This window comes from Balaenoptera ricei, chromosome 6 (genome assembly GCF_028023285.1).
Source record: "Balaenoptera ricei isolate mBalRic1 chromosome 6, mBalRic1.hap2, whole genome shotgun sequence".
Taxonomy (NCBI): Eukaryota; Metazoa; Chordata; class Mammalia; order Artiodactyla; family Balaenopteridae; genus Balaenoptera; species Balaenoptera ricei.
In genome coordinates this window covers 27937418-27956379 of record NC_082644.1, presented here as the reverse complement: position 1 = coordinate 27956379, position 18962 = coordinate 27937418, and the positions used below count along the sequence as shown (strand labels likewise).

The 18962-nt window shown below is 40.3% G+C and overlaps 1 protein-coding gene across 1 annotated transcript in view; it reads right to left on the bottom strand.

Moving 5' to 3' along the window:
* The window catches only part of LOC132366910 (dihydropyrimidinase-like), a 79368-nt gene that overhangs the window by 45952 nt on the left and 14454 nt on the right, over positions 1-18962 (bottom strand). Inside the window, 3 exon segments of the mRNA XM_059924365.1 lie at positions 11717-11906; positions 13167-13346; positions 18678-18836. Coding sequence (XP_059780348.1) covers positions 11717-11906; positions 13167-13346; positions 18678-18836 — 529 coding nt within the window.

Sequence of the window (18962 nt, the reverse complement as noted above, 5' to 3'; positions counted from 1 at the left end):
TCCAGGCATTTTGACTTGAGTGGTCCTAACCTCTACACTATACTATCCTGATGACAATGATCATATGGTCATACGGAGTCCAACCACACTATATCTCTGTTGCAAGTAGATTGATCATCTTTGCACACCCTTAAGGTATAAACCTCCTCTAAAAACTTATGTTAAATAAAATAACCCTCAGATAATAAAATTGTAGCCAGGAATGCATATTTATAAAATCATGCAAATGAGGCCATCAAAAGCACACTATGTTAGAAAAGTTAATAGCTTGTAGTGAATTTGAATTTAAAATCAGGAGCCTATCTCTGATTAGGATTTGTCAGCATAATAGATTCTTTGGCACCAACCTGCTCATATCCAAGCAGTCATGAAGGAGAGTGCACAGAAAGGAGAAGCTGGCATCCCAATTACTTCACTCTGGTTAACCAGATGCCAGACTTTAGTTAAAATCCTGATACACAACTGAAATGCACTGATTTCCTCAGAGTCCTGACCGTGGATGGCCACCAGCTGCCTGAGTCATATTGAGTTGGAACGTAGCACCCTATTACCTCACAGATCATTTCTCCCCAAAATGAGCCATCTTCCTCCAGTGAGCCTAGGGATTTGAAAAACCCTGAAAGCAAGGCTGCTTGAAGCCTAACCAACTTTGCCTCTTATGTAACCTAGCATCAAACTACTGTTAATAAAAGTTATCCTCCAAGAACTTAGCCACGGCTAATAGCCTTCACTTTCACGACATACACACATTAGGTGAATCCCACCCCGTTTCTTACTGTCCTATTCCCAGAAAAGAGGAAATGCCGTTAGTATCTCCTTCTGGTGTACCGAACAAGAAACAATCACTTTTAACATGAACTAAGAGGTAATGCACTATTTACTGGAGAGATAACAGGACAGGCATGGTATTGTATTTGCAGGTACAAAGAGACCTTCCTATTCCAAGAGAACTTCTTATGGATGCTTGGACGATGAAAAACTCAGATTCTTGATCTGCAATCGCTTTACAAGTTGCCAACTCAGGATTTTTCCTGGTACTTCATTACAGAGGAAAGAGTCTAATCACATGTTCTGTTCAATCATTTGGCCCATCAAGGTGGTATGGGAATACAGTTCCAAAATTTCTACAATTTTAATAGCTCTCAGGAAAAATTAAAAGTGTCAGCATCTACCAGGAGTTTGCCAGGACTCTTTTGAAACCAGATGACAGGTAATTTCCTTGGAAGGGCTTAGCACCTTTAAAATATGACGTGCCACTTTTTTGGTATATACAACAATCTCTTCGTTAACAGGGTTATTTTCAACTGTCTCCCCATTAATTATCTGTAAGTACTTAAAAAAATGAAAAAATAAAAAAGTAAAAATTTCTAACTATTCTTCCCTGTATTTCACAATGGTTCTAAGACATTTTTCAACGGACTAAACAGCATGCAAGCTGTAAAAAGGAAACAAGGGGCCTGGATAATACATAAATTGAAGAATCAAACTAGATTAATTAAGCATAATGGCGGGTTCTGTTAGATTTGGGCCAGAAATAAAGTAGTAATAAACATATCTAATGTATGTATAGCACTCTAGAGTTTGCAAATACAGCTTGAAGATCATATACCTTACTTGACCTTCATGGCAACCCAAACACTGATTTGACAGACAAAGAAACTGACACTCAATAAGACTAATTTGTCTATGACACAGGGGTAGTGAGTGGTACATTAGAATTAGAATCCTAGTATACTGATAACATACCATACATACGCAGTATGTTAGTAGGAAAAGTATCATTTTTCATTTCTTGGTAAAGAGCATGTATTTTTAAAAGTCAACCATAAGATCTGTGCACATGGTTAAGCAATTTTCCAATTTCACTTACTGGTTTGATTTGCTACACTTAACAGGTTAGTAATGAAAAGTCCTAAATCTGTCCTAGTCTGATACTCTCCTGATTACATTCGAGACCAGACGATTTCAGCAACTCCTGGGAGACAGTACATATCCATCATTAATATCCTCCCACTGTCTCAGCAAGTTTCACATTATGTTGTATCCTGTCTCCCCATACGTGTTCTCTCCTTCTTTCTCCATCCTTTAGCTCAAAACCAAAAAAGAGTCTTCACTTATGATGCAATCTCCCAGTTAAAGGAGTTCCGCTCTCTGAGAGATTGTTACGACTTCCAAATAGTGAAACATGTCCAACCAACCAAAACTACGCCCCATCCCTGACCAGACAGCCCATTGTTTATTAGATGAAAGTGACAGAGCAGATGTTAACATCTTGTCTGAATTTGGGAGCAGCATGTAATCAAGTCATGGGATCTTTTAGAAAAGGTTGAAAGATGCAGAGAAGCTGGCATAGGTGCCCAGGAGTGGAAGCACTGCCTGCCAAACAGAAGGCCAAACGCTTTTATAAAAATAATTTCTCCCAGCTAGAAGGATAAAGTAGAACCTTCCTGGGCTTTGCTTGCATTCAAAATATTACACTTACAAAGAAAGAAAATAATTGAGAAGGAAAATATGTAGAAGCAGCATAATAAAGTAGATCACACAGATTTAGGTTCACATCCTGATCTTGCTTTTAGTTGGTGACCTTGTGCATGATAAGTCATTGCTCTTGGTCTCAGTTTTTCTCATCTATGAAATGGGATCATAAAGTCCCTCTAGTGTGGCAATTTTGTGAGGATCAAACAACTTAACGTATACGAAAATACCTAGCATCTTCCTGGGATCCTGCAGTCACTTCATGCTATGAGCTGAATTGTGTCCCTTGTCAAAATTCACATGTTAAAGTCCTAACCCCCAGTATCTCAGAATGTGACTGTATTTGGAGATAGGGCGCTTTAAAGAGGTAATTAGGTTAAAATGAGGTCATTAGAAGTGAGCCCTCATTCAATACGACTGGGGTCCTTATAAGGAGAGGAAATCTGGACACACACACACACACAGAGGGAAGACAACGTGAAGACACAGGGAGGAGACAGCCCTTCCAAGCCAAGGAGAGAGGTCTGGAGCGCACGCATCCTTCCTTCAGTGCCCACAGGAAAACCAATGTTGCCAACACTTAGGTCTTGAATTTCTAGCCTCCAGGACTGTAAGAAAATTAATTTCCGTTGTTTTAAGCCACCCAGTCTGTGGTACTTTGTTAGAGCAGCAAACAAATACATTCTACAAATGTTAGTTTCCTTATGGTTACACAATTCTTTTTTTTTTTTTAAATCTTTTAAAATGGGCAGTCTTGAACTGCTTTGCAGTTGGACATAAGGTAAATCATCTTGTTCTAAATTTAAAGGACAAGGGATGTTCGGATGTTCATGCACAAGACAGAAAAAAGGAAGCCTGAGATTCAAATCCACCTTAACTCGGGCACACATCAATCCTTTCTTAGGAAAAGCACTGGTTACCAAGCATCAGCTCATAGTACTTGCGTGAGATTTGGTTTTCTCTATTCAGCACCAACAAGCAGGGGGCAGTGTGACCACATGGGCAGAGAGTGGCCTCTGTGTGGCCCTTTTTCCCTGTTAGTCCCCAAATACAAAAGAAATACGCTGTGGGGGGTGGGGGGGGCAGAGTTTAAATAAAATGGAAAATAGGACATCTAAACCTCTCTGTAAGAGAAGTTTATATTTTACAGCAATAAGCCTAGAAAATAAAGCTTTCTACAACATGGAAAACCAAAACCAAAGCAAAGCAAAGCAAACAAAAACCCCCAACCATCATGTAGCCCAGTTCACTGTGAGCTACCTGAGAACCAAAGTTATCTTAATCATTTTTGCAAATCCAATGCCAAGAGCACAGTGCCAAGCATATATTAGATGTCCAATAACTTGGTTTTTTATGAAAAGCATAAAGAAAACATTTTATTAATAAGTTCAAGTGAGAGTCATATTTATACCCTAAAGACACAAATATGGATATAAAATAGAATTAGCTTTATTAAGGTAAATTATAACAAGTTAAACAGGGAACTAAAAAAAAGTACTGAAAATTTCAGTCATTAATTGGTAAACAAATTTATTATAACAGATATACACCAAAGAGAGCATCAAGTAAGTTGCTGGGAGAAATCGCCACCATTCTAAGCAAAGCACCAGAAAAGTAATGAATCCATATGCATGCAAGTCTTACTGGGAGGTGGGAAGGAGAGGTGAACAATATGTTTTTTTAAACATTATTAATTCCATATGTCAATACACGGCAGAAAAGGAACATCGATACCCAAAGCTACTCAAACCAAAGTAAAAAGTACCTCTGCCACTGAAACAAATGACATATATTGACACATATACTATTTGGACAAAGACTAGAGTACAGTGAGTGAGACAGGTCTGAGAGTGGCAGGTGGGAACTTGTATATGAGATACAATTTCAGCTGGTTTGTCCAACTTTATACTGGGGGTATGGAGCAAGGGAGGGGGGATTCTGCTTCTGGAAGAAAAGGATAACACTCTAGGGACAGCCTTCTGATTCCTTTGCCTCATTTTTTGCAAAAGTGGCTTCTCACAGTAAAGATGGGAACTAACCTAGTTACTCAACTTAGATTAACTGAGACTTGAAATAAGCATGAAATTGAAATTCCTTGCAAACGGTCAAAGGCAACTCAGCTTTCCATGGCTTGCATGTGAAAGCTTTCTTCTTTTCCCTGTAACCTGCTTTTCACTTTTTATTGCAGGTGCTGAATGCTAAAAGGAAATATCATGGTAGGGAAACCACAGGCTTTGAAAGAAAGTTGATGGACTGAACATGCATTCCCGTCTCTTGCTTCCCAGTTCACATCAAACCCTGGTGAAGATGTACAACAGATGAACAAAATCCAAAACTGTGCTGAGAATAAAAAGAGGAACCATGGCCGACCAGAGGTTATGACAGATTGTAGGAAGACAGAAAGCTGATGGGATGGCAATGCTTATAAAGGAAAGTAGAAGCAGCTACAGCTTGAACTCAAACGAGCAGAAGGGTCATGACAGACATTCCTCCTGGTGTGGGGAAGGGGATGAGTTGGGGCAGTTAGCCCTCATCCCACCCTCTGCCTGGGGAACAAAGCTTTCTAAGGTGGTGCTGATGCTACAGAGTGAAGCTCACCTGAAAACCGAAGCTCACCAGTGACCACGCCCCATTTACATTCACAAAGTTCATAGTCTCATTGTTGCTGCTCTCATTTGGGGGCGGGGCCTGCTCAACAGCAGAGGGAATCCACACCAGCTCCTTACTCTAATCACCTGAACTGTCCAGTCATGAATACAGACAGCCCAAGATCACCAGACACTTAAAGAAAAAACAAACAACATAAAAAGAAGGGCCAAGATGTTTAAAAAAAAAACTGAAAAATTGACTCAGCAAGAAACAAAGATAATCCAGGAAACAGAATTAACAAAAAAAAAATCTCTGTTAGTATTCTAATGAGGTCAAAAAGATCTCATCTATTGAAGGAAAAAAATTTAAAAGTAAGCAACTGTAGGAAAAAAAAAGAGCTATCAGAGAACAAGTGTTTTCTTGGAAATAAATATATGATTACCAAAATTAAAGTTTATTAGAAGGAAAGAAGAAGTAAACAAAATCCTTTCCTAAAATACAGAGGTGAAAGTAGTTAAAGGACATGGAGGCTTAGTTCAAGAGGTCTTATACTGGAGTTCCAAGAGAGGAACAGAGAAAATTAATATGAAGGAAATAATAGAAGAAAAATTTTCAGAATCAAAGATCAGCCTTCAGGGGCTTCCCTGGTGGCGCAGTGGTTAAGAATCTGCCTGCCAATGCAGGGGACACGGGTTCGAGCCCTGGTCTGGGAAGATCCCACATGCCACGGAGCAACTAAGCCCGTGAGCCACAACTACTGAGCCTGCGCGTCTGGAGCCTGTGCTCCGCAACGGGAGAGGCCGCGACAGTGAGAGGCCCGTGCACCGCGATGAAGAGTGGCCCCCGCTTGCCGCAACTAGAGAAAGCCCTCACACAGAAACGAAGACCCAACACAGGCAAAAATAAATAAATACATTAAAAAAAAAAAAAAAAAGATCAGCCTTCAGATTAAACAGACATCTGAACATGAAGGTGAATTTTTAAAAATCCTACTGCTAAACATAGTCTTAATATAATTTCTGGAAGTCTAAAATGAAGAGGAAATATAAAAATCTTCCGGATGGTGAAAAAAGTCACAAACGGACATGAATTTTATTGGCATTTGTCTATGTATCAGTAACACTAGACGCCAGAAGAGAATGAAATGGTGCCCTTATAATTCACAAGGAAGTAATTCTGAACCTAGAATTCTATGTCCATTCAAGTTGCAAACAAGCTTGAGGACAAAGAATCAGAAAATTTACCTTCTAACACTCTTCCTTTAAAACTCACATGAGAGGGACTTCCCTGGTGGTCCAGTGGTTAAGAATCTGCCTTCCAGCACAGGGGACACAGGGAACTAAGATCCCACATGCTGCAGGGCAACTAAGCCCCGATGCAGCGAAATAACTAACTAAATAAATATTTTTTAAAAAAATCACATGAGAGGGGCTTCCCTGGTGGCGCAGTGGTTGAGAATCTGCCTGCCAATGCAGGGGACATGGGTTCGAGCCCTGGTCTGGGGAGATCCCACATGCCGCAGAGCAACTGGGCCCATGAGCCACAACTACTGAGCCTGAGCGTCTGGAGCCTCTGCTCCGCAACAAGAGAGGCTGCGCTAGTGAGAGGCCCACACGCCGCGATGAAGAGTGGCCCCCACTTGCCGCAACTGGAGAAAGCCCTCGTACAGAAACGAAGACCCAACACAGCCAAAAATAAAAATAATAAATACAAAATTTAAAAACAAAAACATAAAATCTGGAAAAAAGTTGAACACCTATATATCCACTGCAGACTTTACAATTAGTATTTAAAAAAAAAAAAAATTACATGAGAATCTTCACAGTAATTCAAGGAAAGGGGAGAGATGGGATCCAAGAAACAGTATATCCAACCTAGGATTCTGTGAAAAGAAATCCAAGGATGGCATCTCTACAGCTTGGAAAGTATAAAAATAAAGCAGAAAGCCAAAAGATTCTCCTCCTAAAAAAATATCTCTGCAAGAAGAGCTGATTCATTTCAATAGAAGCTGATTCCATTCAATAGAAGGTATGAGGTAGAAGCTGGAAAATCTTCATGATATAGTAAAGAAGGTGTACATGTTTCTTTTCTGAACCTATATTCAAAAGAGCTAACTGGAAAAATTCCAAGCCCAAAAAAACTTTACAAGACAATAATGGTCTAAATATGTAGCCAATTAAAATAAGGCATGCCGTTAATCTTATGGGAGTGTAGGAAAGGAAACCCACTTCACCTTGACACTTGGCGATGGCCTCTCCAAGAGTTAAATGACATTAGCTTTCACTCTCAGGTTAGTGATAGAAATTCCTCTGAGGTTCTCTTCTCCTGAATTGTTTCTACCAAGAAGAAGATTTCCACAATCTTACTTTATAACAGTTCTAAATTTTAGACCTAACCTATAGACAAAGCTTGGAAGACCTGATTCTAGTTCTAGAGCCAACTGAAAATGCGGTAACTCCTGTCCATGTAAAGATAATAATACGGCTGAAAGAAGTCGGGAGGGGGCAGAGAGGGTGATGCTGGGCCTCTCAATTCCTTCTCAGCCTAGTAGAGAATAAAGAGATACCACACACAAAAAATAGCCAAAATACATAAATTTAAGTAATATTACCTGAAGTGAACATTTACTACTAACAAAACTCAGGAGGTGAGAGGTAAGATTTATGTAGGCTAGACTGTTCTTTTTTCATCACTCAGAGTCAAGTGATACTGTCAAAAATTTATAAGTCACTACTTACAAATTTATGGTTTAGAAATTTGAAGGAAACCACCAAAAAAACAGACATGGTTAAAAATTGCTAGTTCCAAGGACTGAGCTAAGAGAGATAGAAGATGTTTACTCTTTACTTAATAGATTCTTGATCATTTCCATTTCTGGAATGTTTTCTCCTTTTAACAATGATAAAAAAATAACAAAATGATGGCAATATTTTAAATAAATTTGTTAAAAATGTAAGGCCAATAAACAAAACCAATTAAATATAAACTTGGTATCTGCATTTCCCAACTCTGTAAACTGATTTCTTCTGGAACAGGGTGGAGGGTAAGAAAAAATGTGGGCTTTGGAGTTGGATAGACTTGAATTTCAGGTTTAGCACCTACTAGTAAAGTGATCATGGGCTTAATTTACCAAACTTTTCCAAGCCTCAATTTCATCAGTCACAAAACAGTGAAAAAATTTAGCTTGAAGCATTGTTATGACAATTTTAAAAAATATTGTATATTACAATGCATTGATGAGATAATATATAATAAAACTTGAAATGAGATAAAGGATATATTAAAATATGTGCCAAGCACATATTAAGCACTCAACAAAGTTAGCTGTTATAATCATTAACCCTCAGGTCGCTATCTTTGGGGCATATAGTTGGCAATTCAACAATAAAATCCAAGGTAATAAGAGCATTGTATTGCTAGGCAACTACAATAGAGACAGTTACTAATCGGGTATCTTTTGTGCCTCCTGGGGCAGTGAGTCTCAAATTCAATACGCATAGGAATCACCTGGGGTTCTGGTTATAAGGGCACATTCTGATTCAGTGCATCTGCGATGAGGTCCAAGGACCTGCATCGCTAACGAGCTCTCACGGGATGTCAGCACTGTGTTCCAGGGACCACACTCTGAGTGGCAAGGCCCTAGATGATGGAATGGGCTGGCAAAGGTATCTACAGATGTTCATATTACAAATCTATAAGGCTGAATTTTTTCTTCTTTAAACAAGATAACAATGAATAGATCTATCTTGCTCTTTTATGTTCAGAAATTACGTTAGATAATACATGCATACAGAGTAGAGGAATCTTCTATAAAAGGTCAGTGTGTCCACCAGCTCTTGTCACTCTGTACTCCCCATGGATCTGCCCTTGGATTGGCTGATGCAGTCACCATGTGAATGGATTGACACTGCTTGACCACCTGTGAGAGGTCACATGCCAGCGATGGAACAATCTCTCGTGCTAATTTATTCTGGACCTCTGCTGCCTCTGAAAATTGCGCGTTAGAGTATTTTCACAAGTGTTATTACGGTAAATCATTTGGGCTGACATTTTAAGTATTTCATGTTTACAACCCCTTTGCAAAGGGATTTAGCAACGTCCAAAAAGTAGATATGCACTTGCCCTTTGAACCATTTCCAGGTTCTCATTTCTAGGACTCTACCCTGAGGCTACCCTTTTGTGGGAGACAGAATAATGGTGCCCCAAAGATGTCCATGTCCTAATCCCCATAGCCTGTGAATATGTTAACCCTACTTGGCAGAAGGGACTTCACCGATGTGAGTAAATTAAGGATCTTGAGATAGGGAGATTATCCTGAATTAATTAGGTGGGTTCAATGTCATCCAAGGACCCTTAAAGTAGAAGAGAGTGATCAGAATAATGCAATGTTCTCCATCCACCATTGCTGGCTGTGAAGATGGAGGAAGGGAGACAGGAACAAAGGAATGTAGGTGGTCTCTAGAAGCTAGAGAAGCCAAGGAAGGGCATACCCCCTAGAGCCTCCAGAAGGAACACAGCCCTGCTAACACCTTGGTTCCAGCCCAGTGTGACCGATTGCAGACTTCCGACCTCCAGAGCTATAAGATAATAAATTTGTGTTGTTTTAAGCCATTAGGTTTGCTGTAATTTGTTACAGCAGTAATAGGAGACTAATACACCTTCCACAAATATGAAATAGCATAGGCATAGGACATCACTGTGGTTTTATTTGTAACAGCTAAAGATTGGAAACGACCCAAATATCCATAATTAGAGACTAGTTGAACAAATACAGTGGCATGCTCTGCACCTGTAAACAAGAATGAGGAAGCTCTCTATACCTAATATGAGCTGACCTTTAGGACATATTTTCAAGTAGGAAAAAACAAGATACAGAACACTATGGATTTTACCTTTCAAGTAGGAAAGAAAGAGAAATAAAAATATAGATATGTTCCTTTTTCATAGAGAGAAACACTACAAGGTAGGCCAGAAATAAATTAATAAAAATAATTACTTATGGAGTATGTGATGAAGAAGCTAGGGAAGGAAGCAAGATATCTCTGAGAATATATCTTTTAATATATCACTTTGACTTTTGGGCCAGGTACACGTTTTACATATTCAAAATATAAAATTATATTTAAAAATAATTTAAAATAAAATTAAAATATTCATATTTAATTTTAATAGTTTTCTGCCTACGATTTACATTCTAAAACCTTCCCTAGACTTACTCCGCTGCTAATGGAATTCTATCCCAATGCAAAATAAATACTCTAATCGAGAAACTGTTTCCTGACAGAACTGGCAAAATCACAGATTGCTGGTGGGTTAAGATTGACCATTTCTGCTGATTTTGCTGTTTGTTAAACCATATTCTGACATTACGGACCTAACTGACAGGCTATGGGACACACGGTACACCACTTGCAAAGCAAATAGAGAAAACCAATTTCATAGAGCTAGCAATGGCGCCATCTGGTGGCAAAACCTAAAGCTATAACTTAAAATTGAAGTACAGATTCTTTTTGAAGTGGTGTGCTCTTTTATACTGAAATTATACTATATGTGGGGAAAAAAAGCAACCAGAAATGGCTGGTAGTAAGACCTTATTAACTCCTGTGTGAAACTGAGGTGACTCTTAGTACACGATACTGATATATTACATTTAAAAATGCATTTAGCTTGCACAAAATCCTTATTGAAACTCAAGCAACAAGAAGCAATTTTGAAAAAATTTATTTTAGTGTCAATTATAGACATGCCAAATCTATTTTCATAGTTTTTAAGATCCATGTTATAAAAATGCAGCCAGTTTCAGTTTAAAAAAACAAATAGCCAGGATGATTTACACAACGATTTCTGATTATCCAGGTTCCTAAAAGTGAGAGATAGAAACCAGTACCACATCCCAGAAGGGTCTAAAGTACTGAATAAAACACACCTTATTTGTTTTTCATTCTTCCTTTCCCACTACTGGCCAATGAATAAAATTATTTCCATGTTCAATTCTTATCAAAAATAGGAGATTTTCTCTTTCTTTTAAGATGACTGTTTACATATAAAATTACACTATAGAAGTGAGGCAATTAAGCAATTTGGAGTAAACATAACTTTGCTTTAAAAATCTTAAAAGAATTGTCATAAAAACTATTTGGATAATTGCTTCAATCGCGCCAACAACCAAGTTGCTGTGAGACGAGTCAATTCGATTCAAAAGAAATTTGTGGAGCACCTACTGTGTGCCCTGCCTGACCCTGATTCAGGTACTGGAAGGGCTAGCGGAGGTGCCTAAGAGCCAGGGAAGCTTCTGTAAAGTTCACTGGAGAGTTGGCAGTTAGTGGTGTGAAGAGCGGGGCTTGCGCCTGAAGAGGGCAGAAACAGACAGACGTGTAAGACTGCGAGAACACAGAAAGGATGCTAATAAAAAGGGAGGAAGAATCGTTGGGATTGGGATTGACATATATACACCAATATGTATAAAATAGATAACCAATAGGAACCTGCTGTATAAAAAAATAAAATTCAAAGATTCAAAATAAAAAAGAAAGAAAAGTTGTGGAAATTCATGGGCAACTTTCTGATAAGCAAAAGCAGGGGTTGGCGTTATTTTACCTTACTCTTCAGCTAACAGTACTAGTTGTAAGCGAGGCTACAGTTCAGGAATTACCATCCCTCCTGGCATCTGCTATCACCCTTGCTGCGGACTTGCTCATCACGTGCATGACGCACAGAGGGCAGTTCACGGCGCCAGCTATGGTGACGGCTCTCAGCGTGGCCTCTGCCTCCACCGCTTCTGGGCGGCTCAGCTCATGGCCCTCGGGACCCGTTATCCCCAAAGCCAACATCTTCTTCGCTCCCTAAAAAAGGCAGCAGGAACATGCACACCGGTGAGAAAGGTTTACTAACCACAACTCCCATAATTTTGTTGTGAAACGAATGCACTGCCAGGCTTTTATTTTAGATCTAATAGGTATAGGTGTGTGTGACTGTGGCGTAGACAGTGTGTGTTTTGGGTAAAAATAATCTACTACTCTCAAAGCATGTGTTAATTTTTCATATACATATTTCACAATCAAATTATTTTGATTGAAAAGGTGACAAAGATAATGAGGTCTGTTCTAATTACAGTCTTTGAAAAGTAGTGTCCATATTTAAGACTTTTTATTGGTTCAGAACAAAATATAATAAAACAAAGTATTCTAGTCCCCCATATTATATCCTTGATGAAGCGACTCATGCTATTATGTAATTAGTTCTACGTTTTACTGATTCATTCTCTTCACTGCCTCCTCCCCCAATCCACGGAGTGATATTAGACCAGTATTTCCTCTCTCCAAAAGTGTTATTCCTTCCTTACAAAAAAGGCAGGAAGTCAAGACTCAGAGTGTCAGAATGACTCGCCTGGTGTCACACAGCTAGGACGCGGAGGAGTCCAGTTTAAACCTGGTGTGTTTGAGCTTACAGCTCATGCTTTCCTCTTATCAGCCCCCCTGCCCACCAAACCCCCCCCCCATCCTGGCCATGGGGCCTCCATCTCACTGACTTTAATGGGAAGTGAGCCCAGGGAGAGAGAAAGATCAGCTAACATAAAGGGTAAGAGACAGCTCTTTAAATTTTGCAGATGGTGTACCCTTCGGGCATTAATAATGGAACTAACATGAGAAATATCATCTAGATTCCTCCACAGCACATTTTAATACCCAGTTTCTGAAAAGAATGGGGCTTTAAACAGCTACCTAATGCACTGCTTTAGTCATCAGATTTCACCGATGTCCACACTTTGGCATTCTGAACCAGCAGCTTGAGCTACCTAAAAAAAAAAAAAATGCTAGGGACACAAAGAAAAATATTTGTGTTTTTAGAATAAACCTTGTCTGAGATCTAATAACTGATTTGAAAAAGGGAACTCCTCATTCCAATACATATACCACCTGCAAAAAACTCAGAGCCAGGCAGCAAGTAATTCAAGTCACGTGTTTCCAAGCCACATAAAATTAGTTTCTGAATTTCCTTTCTTCCAATCCATTAAAAGAATTTACCTACATGGGGCCAGTCATCCTCACCTTAAGTTATGGCCATTTTCATTTCTGTGGAAGTTCTGGAAGGCAGTTACTTACCTCTGCAATTAGGTCTCCATTTTCTGCATGAACTTGAGCAATTGCTCCAATTTCCTTGCACCGAGAGAAGACCTTGTACAGCTCCCCATCTCTCAGCATGTACAGATCTTTATAGGCCATAAACATCTTGAAGGAGTTCACACCTTTATCTTGGGTAAGGATTTTCATTTCTTCTTTAACCTAAAAGGGCACAAAAACCACAACAAAATGTCACTCTTTAATTTAAAGATAATATCAGCATTCTCCAAAATCTTGCATTCAGAAGAAAATGAAGTAAAATAAGGACATCAGTTGAACTCCAGAAAAATGTAATTAAGGTCTTGATCCTTCCCCTAGGTTAGACCTCATTTCATGTGATGAATTGCTGTTGCTACGATACTTTTATTTTTTTATTTTTTAAAATTATTTCTTTATTTTGGCTGCGCTGGGTCTTAGTTGCGGCAGGCGGGATCTTTAGTTGCGGCATGTGGGATCTAGTTCCCTGACCAGGGATCGAACCCAGGCCCCCTGCATTGGGAGTGCAGAGTCTTAGCCACTGGACCACCAGGGAAGTCCCTACGATACTTTTAAATCATGAAAGAGTTAATAGTATTTCCCCCAAATACTTCATTGTTATACTTTATGAAATTCTCAGCATCTATCTCCTGATGAGAAGAAATTATTCTAGAACATGAAAACAAAGCCACTGGCAGCAACAGAAGCAACTGTGTCTCTAGAAGGAATCAGAGCTAATGCGAAGTAAGGGTTTGGGGTCAAATCTGAAACCTACAGGATGAGTTCAGAGATGAAGGTAGTGGAAGATGCAGACTGAGCCACTGGCAGCTCCTGGGAGTTGAGCGACTCTGGACCTGTCAGAAGCCTCAGGAGCCTTCTGGGTTGCCAACTAAAAGGTTCTGATCACCGATTCCAATGTGTGGAGGTGGGGAGGTTCCCCACCCTCACCAAGCAGCTCTCCAGACACCAGCAGGGGGGTATCCTACAATTAAACTCAATTTTCACACTGTCTACCTGCACCAGGTAGACTGCACTGGATTCCACAAGTTAAGCGTTCAGTGCTATGGGGTGTCCAGGTTGTTACCTGCACTTCTGACCAACTGGCTATAAGTCAGAGCTTCCCACAACCCCCTCCATGGGTTCGATTAATTTGCTAAAGCGGTTCACAGAACTCAGAGAAACATTTTACTTACTGGATCACCAGTTTATGATACAAGGAAACGATAAAGGATATAGATGAACATCTGGATGGAAGAGGTACGTCACAGGGCAAGGAATGGCGAAAGGGCACGGGGCTTGAATGCCCTCTCTGAGAGCGCCACTCTCCCCAGATCTCCATTTGGTCACCATCCTGGAAGCTCTCCAAATCCTATCCTTTTAGGTTGTTGCGGAGGCTCAATTACACAGGCATGATTGATTAAAGCATTGGCCATTGGCAACTGATCCAGACCCCAGCCCCTCTGCCCTCCCCGGAGGTCAGCTGGGTGGGACTGAAATTTTCAACCCTCTAATAATACAGTTGGCTCCTGGGTCAATCAGCCCCCATCTTTAGGTGCGGTCTAAAAATCACCTCTTTAACATAATAAAAGACACCTTTGTTGCTCTCATCACTTAGGAAATTCCAGGGGTTTTAGGAGCTCTGTGCAGGAAATGGGAACGAAGACCAGACATGCATTTCTTATTATAAATCCTAACATCACACCAACGGTAAGGGACAAGTTCAGATCAAAACTAGCTTAGTAATTGCCCTTGCAGGTCCAATTCTAGTCTCATCAAAGACTAAAAACTTCAAAGGAAAAGTCAGAAGACTTGATCAAATAAAATTGCTTGAATTTCTACATGTTAAAAAAAAAAAACCCCACACACATACAAATAAATATATATATATAACATAAAATATAAAACAAAAATATACAACAAAACATAAAAATGTATAACAGACATAGAATTATAGCTTTTAGTTAATAAAAAATTTAAAAAGAGTTATTGCTGTTTCTACTTGATAAGAAAAACCCTAACATTCTAGGTAAAAAATGTTACAGTTCAAACAGTATATACAAATGACTAATAAACATGGAAAAAATGTTAACCTTCCTACTGATTAAAAAGTACAAAATAGGGACTTCCCTGGTGGCACAGTGGTTAGGAATCCGCCTGCCAATGCAGGGGACATGGGTTCGATCCGGGAAGATCCCACGTGCCGCGGAGCAACTAAGCAGGTGCACCACAACTGCTGAGCCTGTGCTCTAGAGCTCGTGAGCCACGACTACTGAGCCTGCGTGCCACAACTACCGAAGCCCGCGTGCCTAGAGTCTGTGCTCCACAACAGGAGAAGCCACTGCAATGAGAAGCCCACAGACAGCAATGAAGAGTAGCCCCTGCTCGCCAGAAGTAGAGAAAGCCCGCGTGCAGCAACGAAGACCCGACGCAGCCATAAATAAATAAATAAATAAATTTATTTTTTAAACCAACGCAACTTTTCCCTACTGAATCAGTAAAGTTTTAAAAATGACAATATCACATATTAAGTTACTCACTTCCATCACTATTTATTCCTTTACTAATTTTCCTTACTTTCCTCCATGGCGCTTTTATCACCTGGCATATAATATAGTTACTTGTTGATGGCCTGCCTCCTCCTCTAGAATTTCCACCCCATAAGAGCAGGGCCTTTGTACAGTTTGTCCCTTGCTATATCCTAGAATAGTGCCTGGTCCATAGTGGCCACTCAATAGCTTTTTGTTGGATGAATAAATGCATGAAAAGGAACGGCAAACACCAAAATGTTGAGAGTGGTCATCACTGAAATGATGGAATGGGTTCCAAGGTACATTAAGTGACAACAGCAAAGGTAGGACTTGGGATAGTGTGCCTCATTTTTTTAAGCTTCAAGTTCATATTTTCTACCATGAGTCTATTATTTTTTATAGTCAGAAAAAACATGCTTTAAACATTGTTGGAATATTCACACGATGGGGTTCCCAAAGGGAATTATGATCTGCATTGCTCAGATGAAATACCTATTACTCCCTGAGTAGAAGAGCCTTTCTGAAGGTGACCTCGTTAAACGTCCCTGTCATCCACATCCATACCCATGGGTAAGTCTCACTATACTGTATTGCTCTCGCACCATCAGCACCACCTGGGAGCTTGTTAGAAATGCAGAATCTCAGGCCCTGCCCCAGAACTACTGCTATGGGTTGACTGTGTCCCCCCAGATTCATATGTTGAAGTCCTAACCCCCAGTACCAAATGTGACCTCACTTGTGTAAAAAATTAATAAATAGAAACCTCAATTAAGCGGATGTCGGGAGACCAGAAGGGGGAGCTCTCACACCTGCATATCAACACAGGGGAAAAAAAAAAAAAAAAGACTCCTTTCTTGGCAAGGGCTCAGCCAATGAAAAGTCACGGGCTCTTTGTTTACTACAGCCCTCCCAGCTTCCTTTCCCCCTCTATGAAAGCCTGCTCCTTCCCTTACCCTGCGGGGACTTGCACGGAGCTGGCCAAGCTTGCAGACCCTGAACTGCAATTCTCTGCCGATCCCAAATAAACCCATCTTTGCTGGAGAAATACCCAGCAGTCTATCTGTTTCAGGTCAACATTTGGAAATAGGGGCATTGCAGATGTAATTAATTAAGATGAGGTCAGGGCTTCTCTGGTGGCACAGTGGTTGAGAATCTGCCTGCCAATGCAGGGGACACGGGTTCGTGCCCTGGTCTGGGAAGATCCCACATGCCACGGAGCAACTAGGCCCGTGAGCCACAATTACTGAGCCTGTGCGTCTGGAGCCTGTGCCCCGCAACAAGAGAGGCCGCGACAGTGAGAGGCCCGCGCACCGCGATGAAGAGTGGCCCCCACTCGCCGCAACTAGAGAAAGTCCTCGCACAGAAACGGAGACCCAACACACCCAAAAATAAATAAAAATAAATAAATTTAAAAAAAAAAAAACCTTTAAAAAAAAAAAAAAAGATGAGGTCAGCAGGGTGGACCACAATCCAATAAGATTGGTGTCTTTATTAAAAGGGGAAATTTAGACACACACACACACACACACACACACACACACAACATCATGTAAAGATGATGGCAGAAATTCAGGTGATGCTCCTACAAATCAAAGAATACCAGAGATTGTCAGGAAACCACCAGAAGCTGGTGAGAGGCATGAAAGAGATTCTTCCTCACAGCCCTCAGAAGGAACCAACATGGCCAACACCTTGATCTCAGACTTTTAGCCTCCGGAACTGTGAGACAGTACACTTCTGTTGTTTCAGCCACCCAATTTGTAGTTCTTTGTTACAGCGGCCCTAGCAAACTAATACGCTTACTGAACATAATCTGTGCTTTAACAATATTCACCAGGTAATCATTTGCATATTAAAGTGTGAGAAACACTGGTAAGGGCAAACATCTTCACCTTTGCTCTATCTTATAAAACAAGAGAGGGAGGAAAGGAGGAAGCGAGAAGGGAAAGAAGGAAGGGAGATAGAGAGGAAGGATGGGAGGGAGGGAGGGAAGAAGGAAGGTAGGAAGGTAGGAAGACCCTAAAAGCACGAAAGAGATAAGATGCCTCAGTTAGAATGGCGTTTCTGGGGAAAAATTAACTTTTTCTCTGGACTATAAACCTTGCTAGTATGTTTGCTGAACTATCTGTTAAAGACTGATTACTTGTTTTATATTAACTTGGTGTCTACAGTCCAAATTTTGGGAGGAAGGAGGGACATAAGTTACATGGTAACTTCAAATAAAGTCATCCCGTGAGCCCTTTCTGGCAAAACGAGTTCTGAATTAAGTTCAATGTGGAAAAACATGTTATTGATTTAAACCACAAGTAAAAGTTTCTTCCAAAGTACACATACATGTTTTCACGGGAAAAAAAATACACATATTTTAACATCTCTCAAAACTGTCTTTTCTGTCTGAATCATGTTATCATTTCTGCCATGACCTAAATAATTAGCAGATACGGAAGGTTGTGTAAGCTCTGTTTTGAAATGCTTTGACCAGGTGTCGATGTTCGCAGAGCACCAGGTTAGTGCACAGCTGGGAGAAGGCCTTGAACACATTCCCAGTCTGTTGCTTCCTTGGTTTTTTCCCAGATATTAAAAACATTTCTAACTAAAGTTCTGATCTGTGGGAAAAGACTGCTTAAAAGTGTCCTGTATTGTTGAAGTTGAGAAGTCCAGTACTTTTAAAAATTACATTTAAAGTATTTACAATTCATGAAGTAAATATTAGGAAAGTCTTTTGTGAATGAGTATAAGGGATTTATCCTACCACCTTCATATGCTTTAAAATTTTTTTTAGTTTTCTAAATTGATAATACCTCACATGATTCAAAATTCAAACAGTACAAAAGAGTATGCAATGAAAAGTCTTCCCTCCAATTCTGACCTCCAGGAAGCAACCAACATCACCAGCTTCTTATGTTTTGACATTGCCTGTTCCTTGATCTTTGCACAGAGCAAGGACTAAAGGGCTAAATGGAAGAAACTGGACCCCCCAGTGGTTCACCTGCTCACTCCACCATGTCACCGCCACATGAAGGCTGTAGTCACAGCAGACTTTGGGATCAGCCCAGCTTCGCCAGGTCTCGAAGGCCTCGATGAGGGAGTGGCCTTTGTGAGGAATGGCGAAATCAAGGATCATGGTGGTGCCTCCTGCCAGGGCAGCCTGGAATCACAAGAGAGTTTCAACAGGTTAGCCAACAGTTTGCTAGTTGAGTCATTTATCTCCTTGAACAACATGCATTTGCAAGCACTCGGGCAAACTTGATGGGTCCAGGAAATTGCACAAAGA